The sequence below is a fragment of the Poeciliopsis prolifica genome, unplaced genomic scaffold (assembly GCF_027474105.1).
Source record: "Poeciliopsis prolifica strain line A6 unplaced genomic scaffold, Auburn_PproV2 SCAFFOLD011, whole genome shotgun sequence".
NCBI lineage: Eukaryota > Metazoa > Chordata > Actinopteri > Cyprinodontiformes > Poeciliidae > Poeciliopsis > Poeciliopsis prolifica.
Window position 1 is genome coordinate 8,099,699 of NW_026562386.1, and position 16,980 is coordinate 8,116,678.

The window sequence follows — 16,980 nt, forward strand, 5'->3', positions numbered from 1 at the left end:
TCAAGGGCTCAAGGGGAAAACAGCTGTGCACACCCAGAGCAATCTCAGAAGGACAGGGAGGACCGTCCAGGTTCATGTTTATGGAAGTGCAGACTCAAGCTGCTGTAAAAATCAGCAGATATTAGCATGTTTCAACTTGCACATGAAAAAAGATGCAGCGAGATCATTGGACTGTCTGCATTTTAACGCCTCTCTTCAGATAGAAATTGTGTTGCTCTGGACGTGATGGTGGTTAAGTGTTTGTGCAGCTCTTGCACCGAGTAAAAAATGCACTGTGATGTTCCGAGTTGGAGTGAAAAAAAGCGAACAGATGGCAGAATCGGTCCAAACTACTCCTCTTTCGAATGCACTCGCTACCTGTGTGCTGAGAATGAAATGCTGGAGTGCATATTTTTCAGAAGGCTGAGTTCAGACAAAGAGAAAGAAGGTCAAGGGTGTAAGAGGTGTGTGTGGAGAAACAAAGCACTGGAAGAAACTGAAAATATCACAGCCACTTGTCACTTCAACACTGAATCTTAAAGCAGAGTAGCTTTTATATGTTTCCTTTTAAAATGTCCCTTGTTTAGATGTAACTATTTTTTGTTGAAAATTAATGCACATTTTTACATTTTAACTCAGTGTCTTTAGATCCTTCTAAAATCTATCTACTAACCTATCAGATTTAGGATAAAATACAAACATATCCAGTTTGCGTCCTGATCTTGTTTATAAATGACAGGGGAGAATCTGTTCACAGGAGACAGAAAGCCAACATGGCTTTGAGTTGGGCTGAGATGCCCTACCTTTTATCCGCTGCCTCTGACGTCAGAGGGCGCGGCCATTTTGTGGGTAAATACAATTCAGGGAAGCAGGAAATTAGAAGTCTGGCTCTTCAGATTAAGTCTTATTAATTTAGGAAGCATAATTTTGCTTTGTATTACATGTATTACAGTAGCATACATGTTCTTTCACAGGGATACATTTCTACTAACAGCAAAAATAATGTAGAATATTTGCATGCATTATGTTTTGGTAAATATTTTCTAGGGTTTGATGTATTTCTAACATAATTTCCACTTTCTAAATCATATAATTACTTATAATATCAGTACTATTACAAATTATGAAACAAACAGAAGCAAAAAAAGAAATATCAAACTCAATTTTGAAGTACCTATTGAAAGTACCATATCAGCTCCTCCTCATTACCGAAAAAACAACAAAAAGTCTCATTACAACAATAAACTTTTATCTATTTTAAGATTTTTGGTGACAGAAGAACGCAAAGTAGTGCCCAACTGTGATTTGGGAGAAACCTGCAAGATCATTTCTTTCCCCTTTCTTATCACTAAAGGTTTAAATAAATGCTGTACAATTTTATTCAACTCTGCAGATGCAATGCTTTGTTAAACATTGAAGCTGTAAATCAAATATCCTTCGTCTTGAAAAAATTCGTTTCAACTCTCGCTGTATCTTGAAGACCATTGTACTGCTGCAAAGCAACCCCACCTTCTCTCAGAACCCCAGTTTGTTCCTTTGCAGCCTTCAGCATTGCATTATCTTTAGCTCCATCTATCTCTCCATCACCCCTCTAATAGCGTTATACTTCCTAATAATCTTCTCCCTGTTCTGCTTTGGGTCTTTCTTGGCTGTTGTTTGCTCATTGATGTTGTTATGCCTTCACAGAACAGATCTGTTTATACTGAAATTAAAAATGTAGGCTTTATTTACTTAATTTGTTGCACTGGAGGTGTTTTTGAGTGTGTGTGCTAAAAGTACTGCTACTGCAAGGCCTGGAACTCCTCGAAAAGGAGTTTCAGAAATATCGTTTTTACTCGTGTTGATTTTACTTCGCAAAGGCCAAACCGGAAGTTCCTCTGTATAAATCCGCCAGGCGGAGCGCGTGGTTCGGGAGGGGGGAGGGTAGCGCGTTTCCACCGAGGTTAGTCTTTTAAACCGAGCTTTGGAGCGGACAGACATTTTCATCCTGTCCACACTCACAGCAAAACAACAAGGGAAAGACGAGAGAAAGAAAGTTAAGCGGGTAAGTTTGACTCTGTCCTTCCCCTCCCCCCTCTTAGTTTTGGCATTTAAATGTAACCGCACCGATAAAAGTTTAAAGAAGTATTCATAGGTGTGCGCTTCATAAGTTCGCCAGTCGCTGCTTGTTTACCAGAAGGATATGCGAATTGGGACAATTCATCTTTTTCGTGAGTAGTGCCGCTTTTTAAGACCTCTGCCGAGCTTTCTTTTTATTTATTTATTTTGCATAAATCCCATTTAGTGACGCCCTAAAATATTACTGTCGTGGAGCTTTTACTTCATGCCACTTTCTGTGTGAAATTCATCGGGACTGCCTGTCTATTGCGGGGATTGTATGGAGGTGGGGAGAGTGGATCTGTGTTCAGCACCCTGGACAGCGAAGCGCTCAGCTGAACTTCAGGCTGCGCTGACGCTCCACCGTTACGGCAGAAAACACGTTCAGAGATACTTCACCTACCAGGCTTCCTCAAGTTCATGAAGAAAATCAGTTTCCCTCTAGTTTCTGGTGTAAAACACAAAAGAACTATATATCAGTTAAACCAAAAAAAAAAAAAGCCAAAAGATACCGACATATACCTTCATTATATTAAATTAAATTAAAGGTTGCGCCATGAATGAGAAAAAGATGTTAAAGAAATGTTATTTCTCAATGTTTTGTCAGTTTGCCAGATTTAGATTAAAACTGGACAATAATTACATGTCAGCATGTGCAACATGCATTCACAGAGCTCTGCTTGGTTGCTGTATTTGTTCGGTTACCAGGTTTCAGCTGCTATGCGTTGAAACCCTGTTTGCCATCAAGTGCCATTTGGCCACTCGGATGAAGTTTCACTGTTTGTCACCACGTCTGATTCAGATCTCAGTCCCCAAGAGCCAGCAGCTCATGGAGAGTGGTGAGGATGAAAGAAAAAAAAAGATTTGATGAAAATATGGGCTAATTGCAATCAATGTCATTGATATTAGTTTTAGGTAAACCAATGTCATGTTTTACCAATGTCATGTTTTACCTAATATCGTGCAAGACTGCAAATAATTTTGAATAATTAGCAGCATGTGCCTTTGATATATTACTTTTTCTACAACATTTACTGAGTATATGATAAACAATTGACACGATTCTTTTCCTGTGTTGTTGTGGTGAAAAGCATGACGTGTGTCAATGTCACTTTATTTTTAAAGCAACTTTTTTGATGTTAATTAGAGATTGGTTCAATTCCAATCCATTCTAAGAGACAGATTTAAGTTCCTGAACAAGCATGTTGTGAACAATATAAATTAAAGACTTTCTTTTTCCAGTAATAAACCTTCAGTGGCTGACAGAAAAAAAAATGCTGCACTTCTCCAAGAGAAGTTTTATAGTGTGAAAAATATGGGTTTAGGGACAGTAGTTTCTCCTGAACCTCATCCAGGGTGAAAACAGCCAATCTGAACTGCTGAGTTACAATAATACATTTTGATTTAGCCAGAAAACTCCCATTAAAGCAGAACATTTCTTTTTCCATCGAGCTTTGATCAAGGTTGAAAAACTAGAAGAAGCGAAACTGAAGCAGTGAATTAAGCAACATGATCCACAGCTTTGAAAATGTCCCTAACTTGTCATGGACAACAACTTTCTTTGAACATGGGTTCATCAGAGCTTCAGATAATCTTCAGCTATAAGCAAGAACATCACAGATTTCCTTGGTTTGTTCCTGTTTCTCTCTGATGAAGACATGCATTAGAAAGAAAGTTTTCATCTCTAAAGCTGTGAAGTTATACAAGCACAGAGTTATGCTCAGCCTCACTCAGATAAATGCTGTCGATAGTTGTTAAGAACCAGTTTAAACTTTTACTACTAAAAAAAGCATGCAGGCCATCCCTGTTTCCTGTTCTGCGTCTGGACTTGTGGTAATACCAGTGAGGATGTAGGGCTCAGGCTGAGTGTTAAGCAGGTCAGCTGCGTATTCTGCCTTCATTTGGCAGCCTGGTGATGTTTGTAGCCAGGAGTAAACAAGTAGATATTTCAATTAGGACAGGAAATGAACACCCACACACAGAGTAAAGAAGGAGTCTGACTTACAACAACAGAACTGTAACATTGATCAACAATGCTCAGCTACATTATCATACCAAAATAAATCAGAAAAAAACTTTCAGACTCTTTTTTTGATATATTTTATGAAAATATATCAAAAAAAGAGTCTGAAAGTTTTTTTCTTTACTAATCCATTGGTTAATATTCATCACATAAAAGAAACAATGATGATTTTTATGTATTTGACAAGATTTAAATTATGAGGCTTCAATTACAGAATAATGTTCAGAATGTTCTGTAAACATGCTAACACAAAGTATGTTTATACACACACTCCTTATTAAAGGCCAAAGTTGATAGATGGAGAATTTAATGCTAAAATTAAAAATGAAAGTAAGATCTTAAGATTTCCTCAAAGTTTACAGTGCAAAATACAAAATCGTAAGTATTTTGGTTCTAGTTTCTAGTTCAAACATCACTAGGAACAAGACAAAACTGACTTGCAACAACTTTTCAGCAAGATATAGGAACTTGTTTTAAGAAAATGATTCTTTAATATTGATTTTTTAAAAACTGGGAGATTTTCACTTATGACATGACATTTCCCCCATGTTTAAGTGAAATAATCTGCAAATGGACCTGGTATTATTTCATCTATATCAAGGAATTATTGACCTGTAACAAGCTCCTATGTCTTGCTCAAGCATTACTTTAGTTGGTATTATTTCAAGTGTACGGTACTTAGATATTTGCACTAGAAAATTGACCAAAAATACATGGTAAGACTTGATGTTTTTGTGGTGCAGGAGTTTACAGAAAGAAATTGTGCTTACTAGTTTTCTACAATAAGTTCCATAGAACAAAAGGGGGAGAATGAAACCAACATTGATTCACCAGCTGTCAAAACTAGGACCACCAGGGTAGAACCACCAAAGAACTGACTTGTTTTGGATCATACGAGGCTGTTGAATTTCTCAGAACAAACTTGAACTTTTGCTCTGGGATTCTGTTACCTTCTTGCCTCTCTTGGCTGGAGAGATACCCAGAGACTGGCCGATGTCGGTTCTGGCTCAGTTCATTGAATATCTTGATGATTCTCCATGTTAAACGGAGAACCATGTTATACATAAAGAAAGGTATTTGCTAAAGGAAGTTACCAAATGACCCAGAGAATGCAGTAAACCATTTGATGTTAATGAAAGTATTAATTGTAATCAAAATAAGTAATTGTAATCTTATTAGACATGGTGATCAGTCGTCCTCTGGCACAGTGAGACTGAGCCTCCAGAGGAAGACTTGAGGAAATCATGTTACACCTGAGGAAACATGGATTCTATTAATAGACTAGAGAAAGACAAAAAATGTAATCAAATCCTCATTGCAGATAAAATACAATCTCATAGCTGGAGTTATTTTCGCACAGAAACTTGGAAACATGGAATTATCCAGGGTTTAAATAAGTCATCCAAAATTAAAATTATGACTTACTGCGTATTCTGAATTGGCAAAACAACATAACTTACAAAATCGTTTTTATTTTGGAGATTTAGTAAGACTGGTTTTAAAAGGTCCAGCGAGAACATTTAAAAGAGAGCTAGAAGAAAACAGTCATTGCAGGTGACACATGCAATTTTACCTGCTTTGTGCACCACAGAATATTTTCCCCAACATTTTAAGGAGAAGCTGTAACTTTTCATCTCATTCTTTCAATCTGAAATGTTGTGATGAAGAAGAAACCAGGCTGCACATAAAATCAGCTTCCTGGTGGGAAAATTGTACCTGCTGTCATCACACATAAGAACCCCATTGCCACCACCTCCTCGTCTTCCTCCTGTTCCTCCTCTTCCTCCTCCGTCACTCCACTCAAAAAAGGTGAGAAATTACCACCAGGCTCCAGTCCAATACTGCTACATCTGTTAAAAATAAGCATTCTGCACACAAGGACACATTCTCCTGTCACCTCTGTGGATTGATCACATTTTTATGTTGCTCACCTGTGAGGTTGGAACATTTAAAGCTCACGTTTTTTCCAGCAGGATGTAATAGTTGCAGTGTATGGCCCATTTTTTGGCAAAATAAATTTGCCAATCATCCACCACACTTTTGTTTTATAATTTAACTTCATATTTAAATGTTATGATACAGTATTATACATGTACCTTTGTTTTTTTTTTCCATCTCTGTTTTGACATCTATCTGTGCGTTTGGTTGCTTGGACATTATTGAAATGATTCTCAGTCGATCCTAAACGTCAACAGGCAACACTGTGAAAGTGCTTCTCACAATATTTGAGTGTTTCATGTGACGGGGAGTAAAATTCATACATTTGTTGAACATGAGGGATCCACACAATACCCTCTGGTGAAAAGCCCTGCTTGTTCTTCCATTTTCTTTCATTTCACACCTCTTGTCCTCTGCGAGCTGAAGTGGCAGCTGTGCTCAGAGCTTTTTCTCTGTCTCACCAACCCCTCTTTCTTTTCACACACAAACAAGTCCCCCCCCAGCCTCAAACACACACAAAATGTACTCCAACTCTAATGCGCCATCAGCCTGTAATCTCTAAGTTCCCTGAAATTGTGACATGATCTCCTCTTATTGATCAGGATGAAGCGGCAAAGCCGAAGTAATCTGATTCCTTGCTTCTTGCTGTAAAAATGCTCCTGTGTTACCTTGAAGGCAAGGTTATTGACTTCGGGGAAAGAAGAATAGGCAAATAATTCCCATTTGGGAAGAATTTATTAGCCTGTTTTAGACACAGATATATGTTTATCATGAAAGAATCAATTAATGCCTACAGTTATCCTCATTTTTGTGTATATTCAATGTTTTCCAATAAATAGTGTAAAAAAAAGTATTGTGCTTTTTACAGTTCAAACCTTTTTTTTGAATCAAAGTCAGTTGCTTCAGATCATCAAAGAAATATTGATATCAGGAAAGGATCAACTTAACAAATACAAAAAGCAGTAATTACATTATGATTTCAGAAAAGGGAGGAAGACTCTTTTTGCCAATTATTGTAAAAGCTCGACGACAATTTTTCCACTAAGCAAGTTTAAGCAGATGTTAATTAGTTTTTCATGTATGGTCAGGTTGATTTGGACTCCTTCTTCCACCCATACAAAAGAAACTTCTCCTTTTTAGCCAAACTTAATTTATAACCAATTTGGAAAACAACAAACATTGAACAAATGCTAAAGATAAATGTGTAAAAAGAGTGAAACACACAACAAAAACTACACTGAAATTGGTTTTGTCATCTGAAACATTTAATTGGCCCCAAGAGGAGTCACTTTTTTATTGCTCTGCCTCTCCCTTTGAAAAGATGGTGCATGCAGATATGCATAATTGACAACAACCATGTAAAGAGCATGTGGACAGGTGTCATCTTGAATGTGTGCATGCTATAGCAGAGAGCTGCAGATATGTTCATGATTGCGCTAAAGTGACCAACAGATGGTTATGGAAAAGGGAAAAATGTTTGACAGAAAGTGAAGAGAGTAAGAAAAAGAGTAGTTTATGGGTTATGCAAGTATTTTCATGCTTGTGTGTATTCTGTGTGACAACAGATTAATCCAGTGGGTTTTATCCTCTGTGAATGGGACAGTGGGACTTTGCCATGATTATCCCTGCAGGCCTTGAATGATTGCTTTGAATCTCCTGTGCTTCCCACATTATCATGTTTGCCTGCCTGCACACAGTTCCGTCTTTCTGCTTCATAGGTAGCATGCTGACAAACTCACTTTAATTGACCAGTCATGAAATAAAAGACAGAGGCTCTTAGTGGCAGCTATAAATACTTGATTTTGTCAGAAGATATGATTAGCCTTTTGAAAATCAATTAAAAGGTGCCAAACGTTAAGGTTTTCATCTGCGTGATCACTCACCTCTTCAGAACTTTGTTTTCTGCCAGTTTATTTAATCTGCTTGTCTTAACTATTGCCTGTCTGCAGTAGCTTTCCGCCTGTCTCTCTTTTGGATTATATAACGAATAAATGCCGGAAATACAATCTGCTCAAATGAGACAAATCATCGCCAACTGCTGGGAAACTCTTGCCTGTTTTGTTTTAGGGTCTGTAACTGCTAAAACTCAAACCTGGCATTTTGGGAGTTTTCATTCAGTGGGAGAGCTTGTATGTCTTTGTTGCTGAGTTGTTTTTCTAAAACCTGAAAAATAGAATCTTTTTGTTTAATTTTTTTCAAGTTTAAGAAAAGGCCTGTGCACTCCTGTTTTGACATGTCTAAAAAAAATCTTGAGAAGTTTTTTTTTAAGTTACTCCATATTTCATCTGTAATTTTCCACAGCAGATTTCTCTCTGTGAGTCCCTCCTGCCTCTCCATAGGGAACGCTTTAATTCAGTGAGGCCATATTGTCACAGCAGGCGCTGCTGTTGGCAGGAAATCGCCTAGTTCCTCTCACACTCAAACGCTGTGCTTAACCTGAGTGGAAATCAGGAAGTTTGATTTTGACACAGAGCAATATTAAAATTAAACACTGCATATTAAAATTGTTGAAAAAAAGACTCGGAATTTGTAGAAATATGAGCTTTTTAGTCTGCGCAGTCAAAGAAAACTGGAAAATGCAATGCATTTGTATATCTCTACAAGAAGCATGTAGTTTAATAACTGTTGTTTCAAAACAGTGTTGTCCTAAAAGACTCATGATATCACTTGAGTTTTTCTTGACAATATTCACAAACAACAAAAATTGTTTTTCTTGTAAGCGAGGGAAAAGTGTACAAACTTCTAACAGCTCAGCTGATGGGCAGTGTGTAGCAGTAGGTGAAGGAGGTGGAACAATGTGTTATATACTGCAATAAAGATTGATCATAGACTATTTCATAAACTCAAGTCTGTTTTATTCATTGCATTCTTAGAAATTTAAAATTTTTTTCAGACCATTTTGCTGTTTCAACAAATCTGCCTGTTATATGAGTAAAAGAAGCTCGTCCAAGCTTTTCTGTCTATACGACTGGAGCTGCATAATATATTATCAGTGAGGCAGAAAGTGGTGGGTGAATGGTCTGAATAGTTTATCCCTCAGGCTATCCTCTTGTTCTCTGCTCTGGTCAGATCTTGGTATATTTACAGAGTATAGGTCAACAGTGGGTTTGCTCTGGGGGTTTGGTTGTTATAATTAGAAAACTGCAACATATAATAACTATTTAACCACAGAAAAAAATGTTATGAACTCTACATCCCCTCTGTGTGAACCCAACTTGACATTGAAGCAACAACAGTGCAAGAAACCTGGGATGTGTGTGTATGTTTGAGGATTTTACATGTGTATATGAGGCGTGTTAGCCTCTCTGATGCTTGGATAAATAAAAAATAATAATGTTAAAGTTTTGAACATGTTGGTGTTGTTGTAACAAAGAGTAAGTGAAGTGTGTATGTGAATAGAGACAGTTATTGAGCTATATTCTGTGAACTAGATCAGTTAAATGTGTGTATGTTTATTTGGTTTGGACAATGTAATCAGTTTAAAGTGAGATTGATTGTGTAACCTACCAATGACAATTTTGAAAATATATTTTGTTAATAAAAGGAACAATATGTTTTGTTTTTAGAGATCAAAGTTGCTGTAAAATAAGCATTTCATACAGAAATATCAGACATACATGGCTGAAATTTCTCAAAGAAATTGGGTAGTTGTTTTTCACAAAGGTATTTAAGAGTTTTTAGTGATTTACGGCAGCTTATCTAACATGAAACATGTAAAAGAAATTTCAAGCATGGTTTGTGATAAAACTGATCAAATTTTTCCATGTCATGTTTATATCATGGATGCCACGTTTTTATTTTTAGATTGGATAATCATTATATTAGTGTATTTCTTTAATAAATTAAGACAAACCATCATACATAGACCATCAGAACAATTTGGGATGAACAAATCACTGTTAATGTTGGCACAGTTTTACCCAAAGAATAATAAACCAAAGACTCCTGTGTTGTGTTAAGTTGCTGGTCCCACCCAATGTCTTTGTGCAGAAGCATTACCCTTCACCGAACCCTGATTATTAATAGCCTGACATGGTGAGTCTGTGGACAATGTGACTTTCACTTAAGGGAACACAGAGAAGTTAGGAAAAGCTGTCTATTCAATTTTAGATGCACAGGTTGCCAGTTTTAATTTGTTGCGGTATATTTTCTTTTGCATAAATTATGAGGTAATTGGCCTGCTGTGCACAGAAAGCCTAAAATTGTTCAAATAAATATTACAGTTGCTTCTCAAAGCTTAAATACTATATGTCTTATTCGCTTTGTTTATTTTTCTTTCATAATATCACAGCGAAGTTTAATGTTTCCCTTTTCAGTTGCATTAGTTCACTCTGTGCCATGCAATTGTGCTAGAAATAAATTTACATGGACTTAGACTAAGAAAGCAATACCAGAAAAAGCAATACTAATTTCACCTCACGCTGTGCTTTCCGACTCATTTCCTTCTGCACCTGGAAAAGATCTGTAGAATCAGACAAACATGCAGCAGCTTCCCTAAAATCACCAGATTTAGGTTAGTGCCTCTGTAAACCCATGAGAAACATGCAGCCAAACAACTGAAAACCTGACCTGGTTTCCGTGACTGTGAGATTCGGAGCAGCCACACAGTTTATCTGGGATGAACACGATTCCTGATTGATAGCAGCCTTTTCATTGCAGAGGCGAGTCAGTTTATCATGACAGAATTACATTCTGCTTCAGCTAGCGATAATTAGCATGGCTCCTTTCTTCTTTTCAGTCCTGCAACCCTGCCAAGCTGCAGGTAGTATCAGCTGTAGTTGTAGCTACCCTGTAAATCAATGCAGATAAATACAGCTTGAAAATGATTTTTTGGAGGGTTTACAAAGAAAAGAATTAACAGCATTTTTCTTCTAGTTATGTTGATATGTGGAAACACTGAACAGTTTATGCACATGACCCCAGTTATCAAGGGCCTGATTGTTTTATCCAAACACTGACTCTTCATAGAAATCTTGTGCTTGTGTATGTTTTTTTCCATTATCCTTATTTTTTTCCAGGGGCTTTTCCCCATAAACCTTATACAAAAAGACATAATCAACCAATTTCTTGAATTTAAGCTTTTCAACCTCAGTCAGATAATTCACGTTCACACTACATATTCTCATTGCTTAGTCTAGAAATTAAACAGTTTTAAAATTTTATCTGCATGTCTAGGAGCTAAATTTAAATAGTGAACTTTTCATGCAACTGTTATATCTGTTCTTCACAAATTAAATAATCAGTATTTTTTTATTTTTCAATTATAAACTGATCTGTTGTTTTTTGTTGTTCTTTTTTTAGATAAATCTATTGACTTTCAGAACTTTGAAACGCATAGATTTTTTTTTTACTGAGTTCATGTAATTGTATAGCAGACACTTGACAGGACTGATGTTTGTTTCACTTCCGGCTGCAGACTGCAGACAGCGATGTGAAGTTAGATAGTTGTAACTTTTCTTAAAAAGTTTTAGAAATTAAAAAAAGGTAAATTAATTTAAAAAGGGCATGCATCAGGTAACACTATTTATGTACAAAAATTACAATAATTTATTCATTTCATTATGTCATCTTGCTGTAGTAACCCTAATTGCTTTGTGGAAAATACTTGATACAATTTGTGGTTTCAGACAGTGATGCATTTCATTTAAAAAAAATCAATTTTTATTGCACATTGCTTAGAGGCCATAACATGAAGTTTAAAATAAATAAAACCTTCAATTTAGAACATAGTTGAGGTTTTATCACACACTAGGACTGTAAGGCTATTTCAGTGCACCATTCAACACATCTATTTAAGGGTAAGTGTTTGCTTTGTTTGTTTACATGCTGTTCAACCAGGTTGGCAAACTCAGTCAATCCAACTCTTGCTTTGCTTTTAAGAGTCTTTTTAAAGATTTTGTGCATCACAAGCTGGTAGTAATGAAGTAGTTGCCTGGCAGAGTCAGACTGACTATTAAAGACAGGTGTAAATAATAATGCGTGTGAAAATGAACTCTTTTTACCCAAATACACCAGGAGAGACAATGAAACAGCAGGCTAGATTTGGAAATGGAGAGGAGACTTTTAATCGGAATCGTTGTTTTGTCTCCTTGGCTCACTTCTCTCCTCTATCAATTGTTACTTTACTGAGGGGTTATATTTTTTTCTGAAGAATGTTTCCAAATCAGTTAAAATTTTTCAATTCTACAGCTTTTAGGATTAATGCTGTTAATACTTCAATCAATAATTCATTGTTGCCCTTTTAGTGTCTCTAGTGTCTCTTTGACTCTATCTGCTGTTATGCTTGGGTTTGTTGCTCATCCCTGCTCCATATCTGGCTCAGTTTCCAAGAACAAACCAACACCAGCTGCGTTCAGCCACAAGTGAAGTCACTTCTGTGCATATTTGTCAGTTAGTGACGAAGAAGCAGACTTTTATGTAAGTTAATAGAAAACATTTCAACTCGAGTCGTTCATAATATACAGTAATGCAGGTGATATATTTATAGACAGAAACGGCATGGACAGTAGATGAAGAAGAGACAAGAAGGCAGGAGATAAAGTCATGAGACAGAAAGAGAGAGAGGGTGAGAGAGAGAGAGAAAGAGGGAGGGAAGAGAAAACAGTGGAGACTAAATCCTCTTTCCCTGCTGACTTTAATCTCTCCATGGGATGAGCCTGGCCGTACAGTCCTTCCAGCAGCTGTCATTCAAGACAAGTGATGGCTCGCAGGGCCCAGGTGGGGGATGGGGACACTCGGACCCTGCTGTATGTCAGCTTTCACTGCAGCTGCATATTTGGATGTGAAGCATGAGTAGCATGTTAAAGAGGAAGGGACTTTAAGATTCAAAGATGATGCCAAAGGGATGGCAAAAGAAAATAACACTGATAAGTAGATATGAATCTGAAATTGAAATTTGAATAAGCTTAATCAGAAATATTTAAAAATATTAAAACCTTACCCTTTTGCTGCCAGTCTCTAATCTATTTTCTTACCAATTTTGTCAGGAGTTAAAACATTTTCTCTCTACTGGATTGGTATTTTGTTTGTAGCTCTATATTCTGTGCTGAATAGTCATTTTATACTTTTTGTGCTGTGGTTTTAAAGATCTTAGGATAGCATTTCATATAAATGTATGTTGGTAATGTATTCTTTTTTATTTTGTTTATTGTTTTGGATTGTCTTCACATTTTTACATGTCAAAATGAACATATTGTGACTACAGCAATAAAAAAACCTTCTACTAACTAGGACTGCCCCAAACTACTGTCTTAAAGCAAATCATTTAGAATTACATGAGCTGATTCAGGACTAGAGGAGGATTTTAGTCTACTAAAAATTAATAATGCAAATTTGTGCAAACTTGTAATAGGGAAGAAACATCTTTATTTTAGTTTTAATAAACTGCAAATAATCTTATAACTGAGAATAAACACTGAAATCTGACTGGAAATAAGAAGAAACTGTGCTGAGGGTGTGTGAGTTGACAGGAAGTGGTGTAACACCTAAGAGAAAATCAATCAGCATTGGATCAATAACAGCAGATCAGTGGGAGGAGGCACACAGTGAGGAGCATCAGGAGATTGAGTATCTGAGAGCATGGTAAAAAGAGATGACTAACAGTTTGGTTTAGGTTAGACTGGACCTGAAACATTAATGCATGTTTCACCAGATTTGACTTGTTTTGCAAAAATACAGTGATATGAGTTAGCAAAACTACAGGTTAATCATCAAAGTTGCATTTTTGCAATTGTTTACTACCACTTAGTTACCTTCCTCTGATAAATGTTTGGACTTGTTACTGTAATATTCTGCCTAATGCGGTTTTACTGCTACAAGTGTAACAATGCAAAGGGAACCAATGTTACAATGAGCTAATTCCATTACCATCACAGCATCATTATCCATAATGTGGTAAAGAAGAGTTTCATTATGATATTGCAAAATAATATTGCTCAATGTTTGTCATAGCTTCTCTGGCATTCAGATGAGCACAATATTTTAAAAATTCATTTCCGTTGTATGCAAGGTATCATATATTGGCAGAAATACAGGAAAATATCGAAATTAAAATTTATGCATAGATAGACACATTGAAATGTTCTAAGACCTTTAAAAGCAGACAACACAAGAACTTAAAAGACAACCTTACCCTTTGGAAACATCCAGGAATTAGACAAACATAAGAAGCAGCATATGCAGAATTAAATTAATCATAGTCTTATTATTATTCACATTAAAAGCAAACACCTTATTTGCAGAAGTAGCATAAATAAAATGTAGCATTTATAAAAGTTCTTGCATTCAAGTCAAAACTTAAGACAATGGTGAAAATACAAAGGCTGGATTAACAGCATCTGAAAAATTTAACTTTTTTTGTTTGAGAACATTAAATTAATAATTATTAGTTATAAAAACCATTTAAAATGGTAGTAGGAGGGATGTGCATTATTTCTTTAAGAACATTAACATTAGTATATTAGCCAGTTCTACTTGTAATTCTCAAACTTGTTAAATTCCCATTTAGAAATACAACATTTTCCCATGAAGAAAACATTTTGCAATTAGATTATATAAAAATACACAGGAATTTGCATGAGTTGGATTAATGAGCACTTAAAGTTTGTGGTTGCAAATTTTATTGCTTGAGGTTTATATTACTTTTGAAATGTAGCTGTCTTATGAATTACTTTCCAATAATGTCATTCAGCATCCACAGTAAGCTTGTCTGCAGCTCTACTGGTGTTTACTTGGCATGGAATTTAAAATGACCTATTAAATCACTATAATTAGACACATGTACAACAGTCGTGCGGTTTGTCTCATAATTGCAAGTTAATTTGTGGTGCAATAAAAAGCATCTAATCCCGCCAAAATGGCAACAGTTTGTCAGATAAACTGTTAATCAACCACCTTTAAATCATGCTCCTTATTACTCACCTGGTTCCTTGTGTCATTAATCCGTTTGGTCCAGTTTTTCCCTCATCAAGTTAGCGTGTTGTTGCACCGCATTCATAGACACACAAAAGCTTGTCAGATTTTAAAATAGTGCATCAATTTGCTCAGTTGTGGCTCTCTCCTGCTCAGCTTGTGGTTGCCTTCAGTGCTGCTAACGTATGAACTCATTGTTAGAATTACATAAGCAGTCAAATAACTAGAAGGTAAAATGCCAACATGAATATTTAAGTGTTTTTCTTGCCAGTCTTTGCAGACAAGAACTGTCATATATCTATATATGAAGAGATGGAACATGAATGTAGGAGAGGAGCACTTTAGGTGGAGCAGTTTTTTTTTTCCAACTCCCCCCTCCATCTTTCTTCCCCATCACATGTTCAATTATTAACTGGTGTGACGACTCCGTGGGGAAGAAGGTAAGAGTAATAAGGACAGAAGGTGAGACAGAACAAGGAGATAATTTATCAAACATCCATCTGTGACTCTAACTGACCTTGTCTGCTCACCTCAGAGATCTACTGACTGACAGATGAACTCGAGGGAAACTAATGCTCAAGTCTCAAAAATCTGCAAGCTATCACAGTTGAGAAGCTGCTTTTTCTGTTTGTCTCCCTAAAATTGTTTTACATAATCTTCTGCCAATGGCATTTTGGATTACAAAATGGTTCTCTTTTTAAATTTTGCCAAGTCTGGCTAAAAAATAAAATACCTCAACACATTCCCTGACAGATTCTGGAAAGCAGCCGACTCTAAGTTCCTTTTATACACTCTGTCATGAAGTAGATTAGATCACATAAAGCTTTAATGAGTCCCGAGCTGCAAGCTGCTGGGTGGTTAAATTTAAATCAAGTGACACAAGAACAGAAATTTTCTAGTATGAGTTCAGCTATTGAAACTAAAATACATTAGACTCCCAAATGAGCTCTGGTTGGAGCAGATCACATTATTTGTCTTGTTGAAGTCTTAATTATTGAGTGAGACAGATGCAGAGTGTGAGGCAGACTGTAAGAAAAGAAAGAATCAGAATAGAGTTGGTTTCTTTTTTCTCCCCTCAGTCTTTGTTGCCTCCATTTTGAACTCCATGTCCCTTCTTCAAACTCGAGAGTAACAAGCACATCCATTTTTCATGCAGTGCACCACCAATGAATCTGTGCATGGTTATGCACATGACTACAGTAAAAATAGACTCATGTCTCTGTTTAGTAGTCAATCCTATGGACATTTTTTCTTGTTCCTTTTGATACTCTTCAGTCTGTATTCAATGCCTCGACAATTGTGATCATATTATATAACATACAGTTAAAATGACATAATTATACTCAGTTTATTTCCCCCTCACTTTGTCTGATATTAAATATGGCTAAATATTTCCTGCATTAGGTCAATTACGATGACCACATTTATTTCTATTTGATCAATTCTAGAATATTGTCGGAAAAATAAGAGTGGTCCCACATTTATCTCTTTAGACTAAACTAAACTGGTAATGACTGGAGAGTCATTTCCTGTGAGTCCTGCAGCAACTTTGGCTAAAACGATAAGTCAGTGAAGCAGTCATTACTCTCAATGCAATATAAAAAGCCAGAGAAAAGTTTACAAATGCAACTAGAGACAAAGAGCTTAATTTTTGGACACACATCTTCTCATCTGCTGAAGCTTAAATTGAAAGTGTTTTAGTCTAAAGACCACTGAGGGGGGACATAAATAATGATAATCTGAATGAAAGCAGAGCAATACAAAGCAAAATGTCTACCCCTCCTGCTCAGCAGTGATCAAAACAATAGTAACATCCTTTTCTTTCTCTCTCTCCAGTGTCTTTTAATTGAAGTGAAGTTCAACAGTCGTCATGGCAGATGAAGCAGACATGCGCAATGAGCTGGCCGACCTGCAGACACGTGCAGACCAGATCGCTGATGAGGTAGGTTTTCAAAACACACAAACCAAGTTATTTAAGGAAAGACAATTCTAATTTTAGAATAATATGCCTAACAACATGTGTTGTAGTTTCT

At 36.3% G+C, this 16,980-nt stretch overlaps 1 protein-coding gene across 2 annotated transcripts in view; it reads left to right on the top strand.

The window, feature by feature from the left end:
• Positions 1–1,894: 1,894 nt before the first annotated feature.
• LOC129364104 (synaptosomal-associated protein 25-A-like) overlaps positions 1,895–16,980 on the top strand; it is a 32,880-nt gene continuing 17,794 nt past the window's right edge. For both annotated transcript variants that reach the window (XM_055036541.1, XM_055036540.1), the window contains exons 1-2: positions 1,895–2,023; positions 16,784–16,889. In XM_055036541.1, coding sequence (XP_054892516.1) covers positions 16,818–16,889 — 72 coding nt within the window. In that variant the 5' untranslated portion in view covers positions 1,895–2,023; positions 16,784–16,817. The remainder of the gene's footprint in view (positions 2,024–16,783; positions 16,890–16,980) is intronic.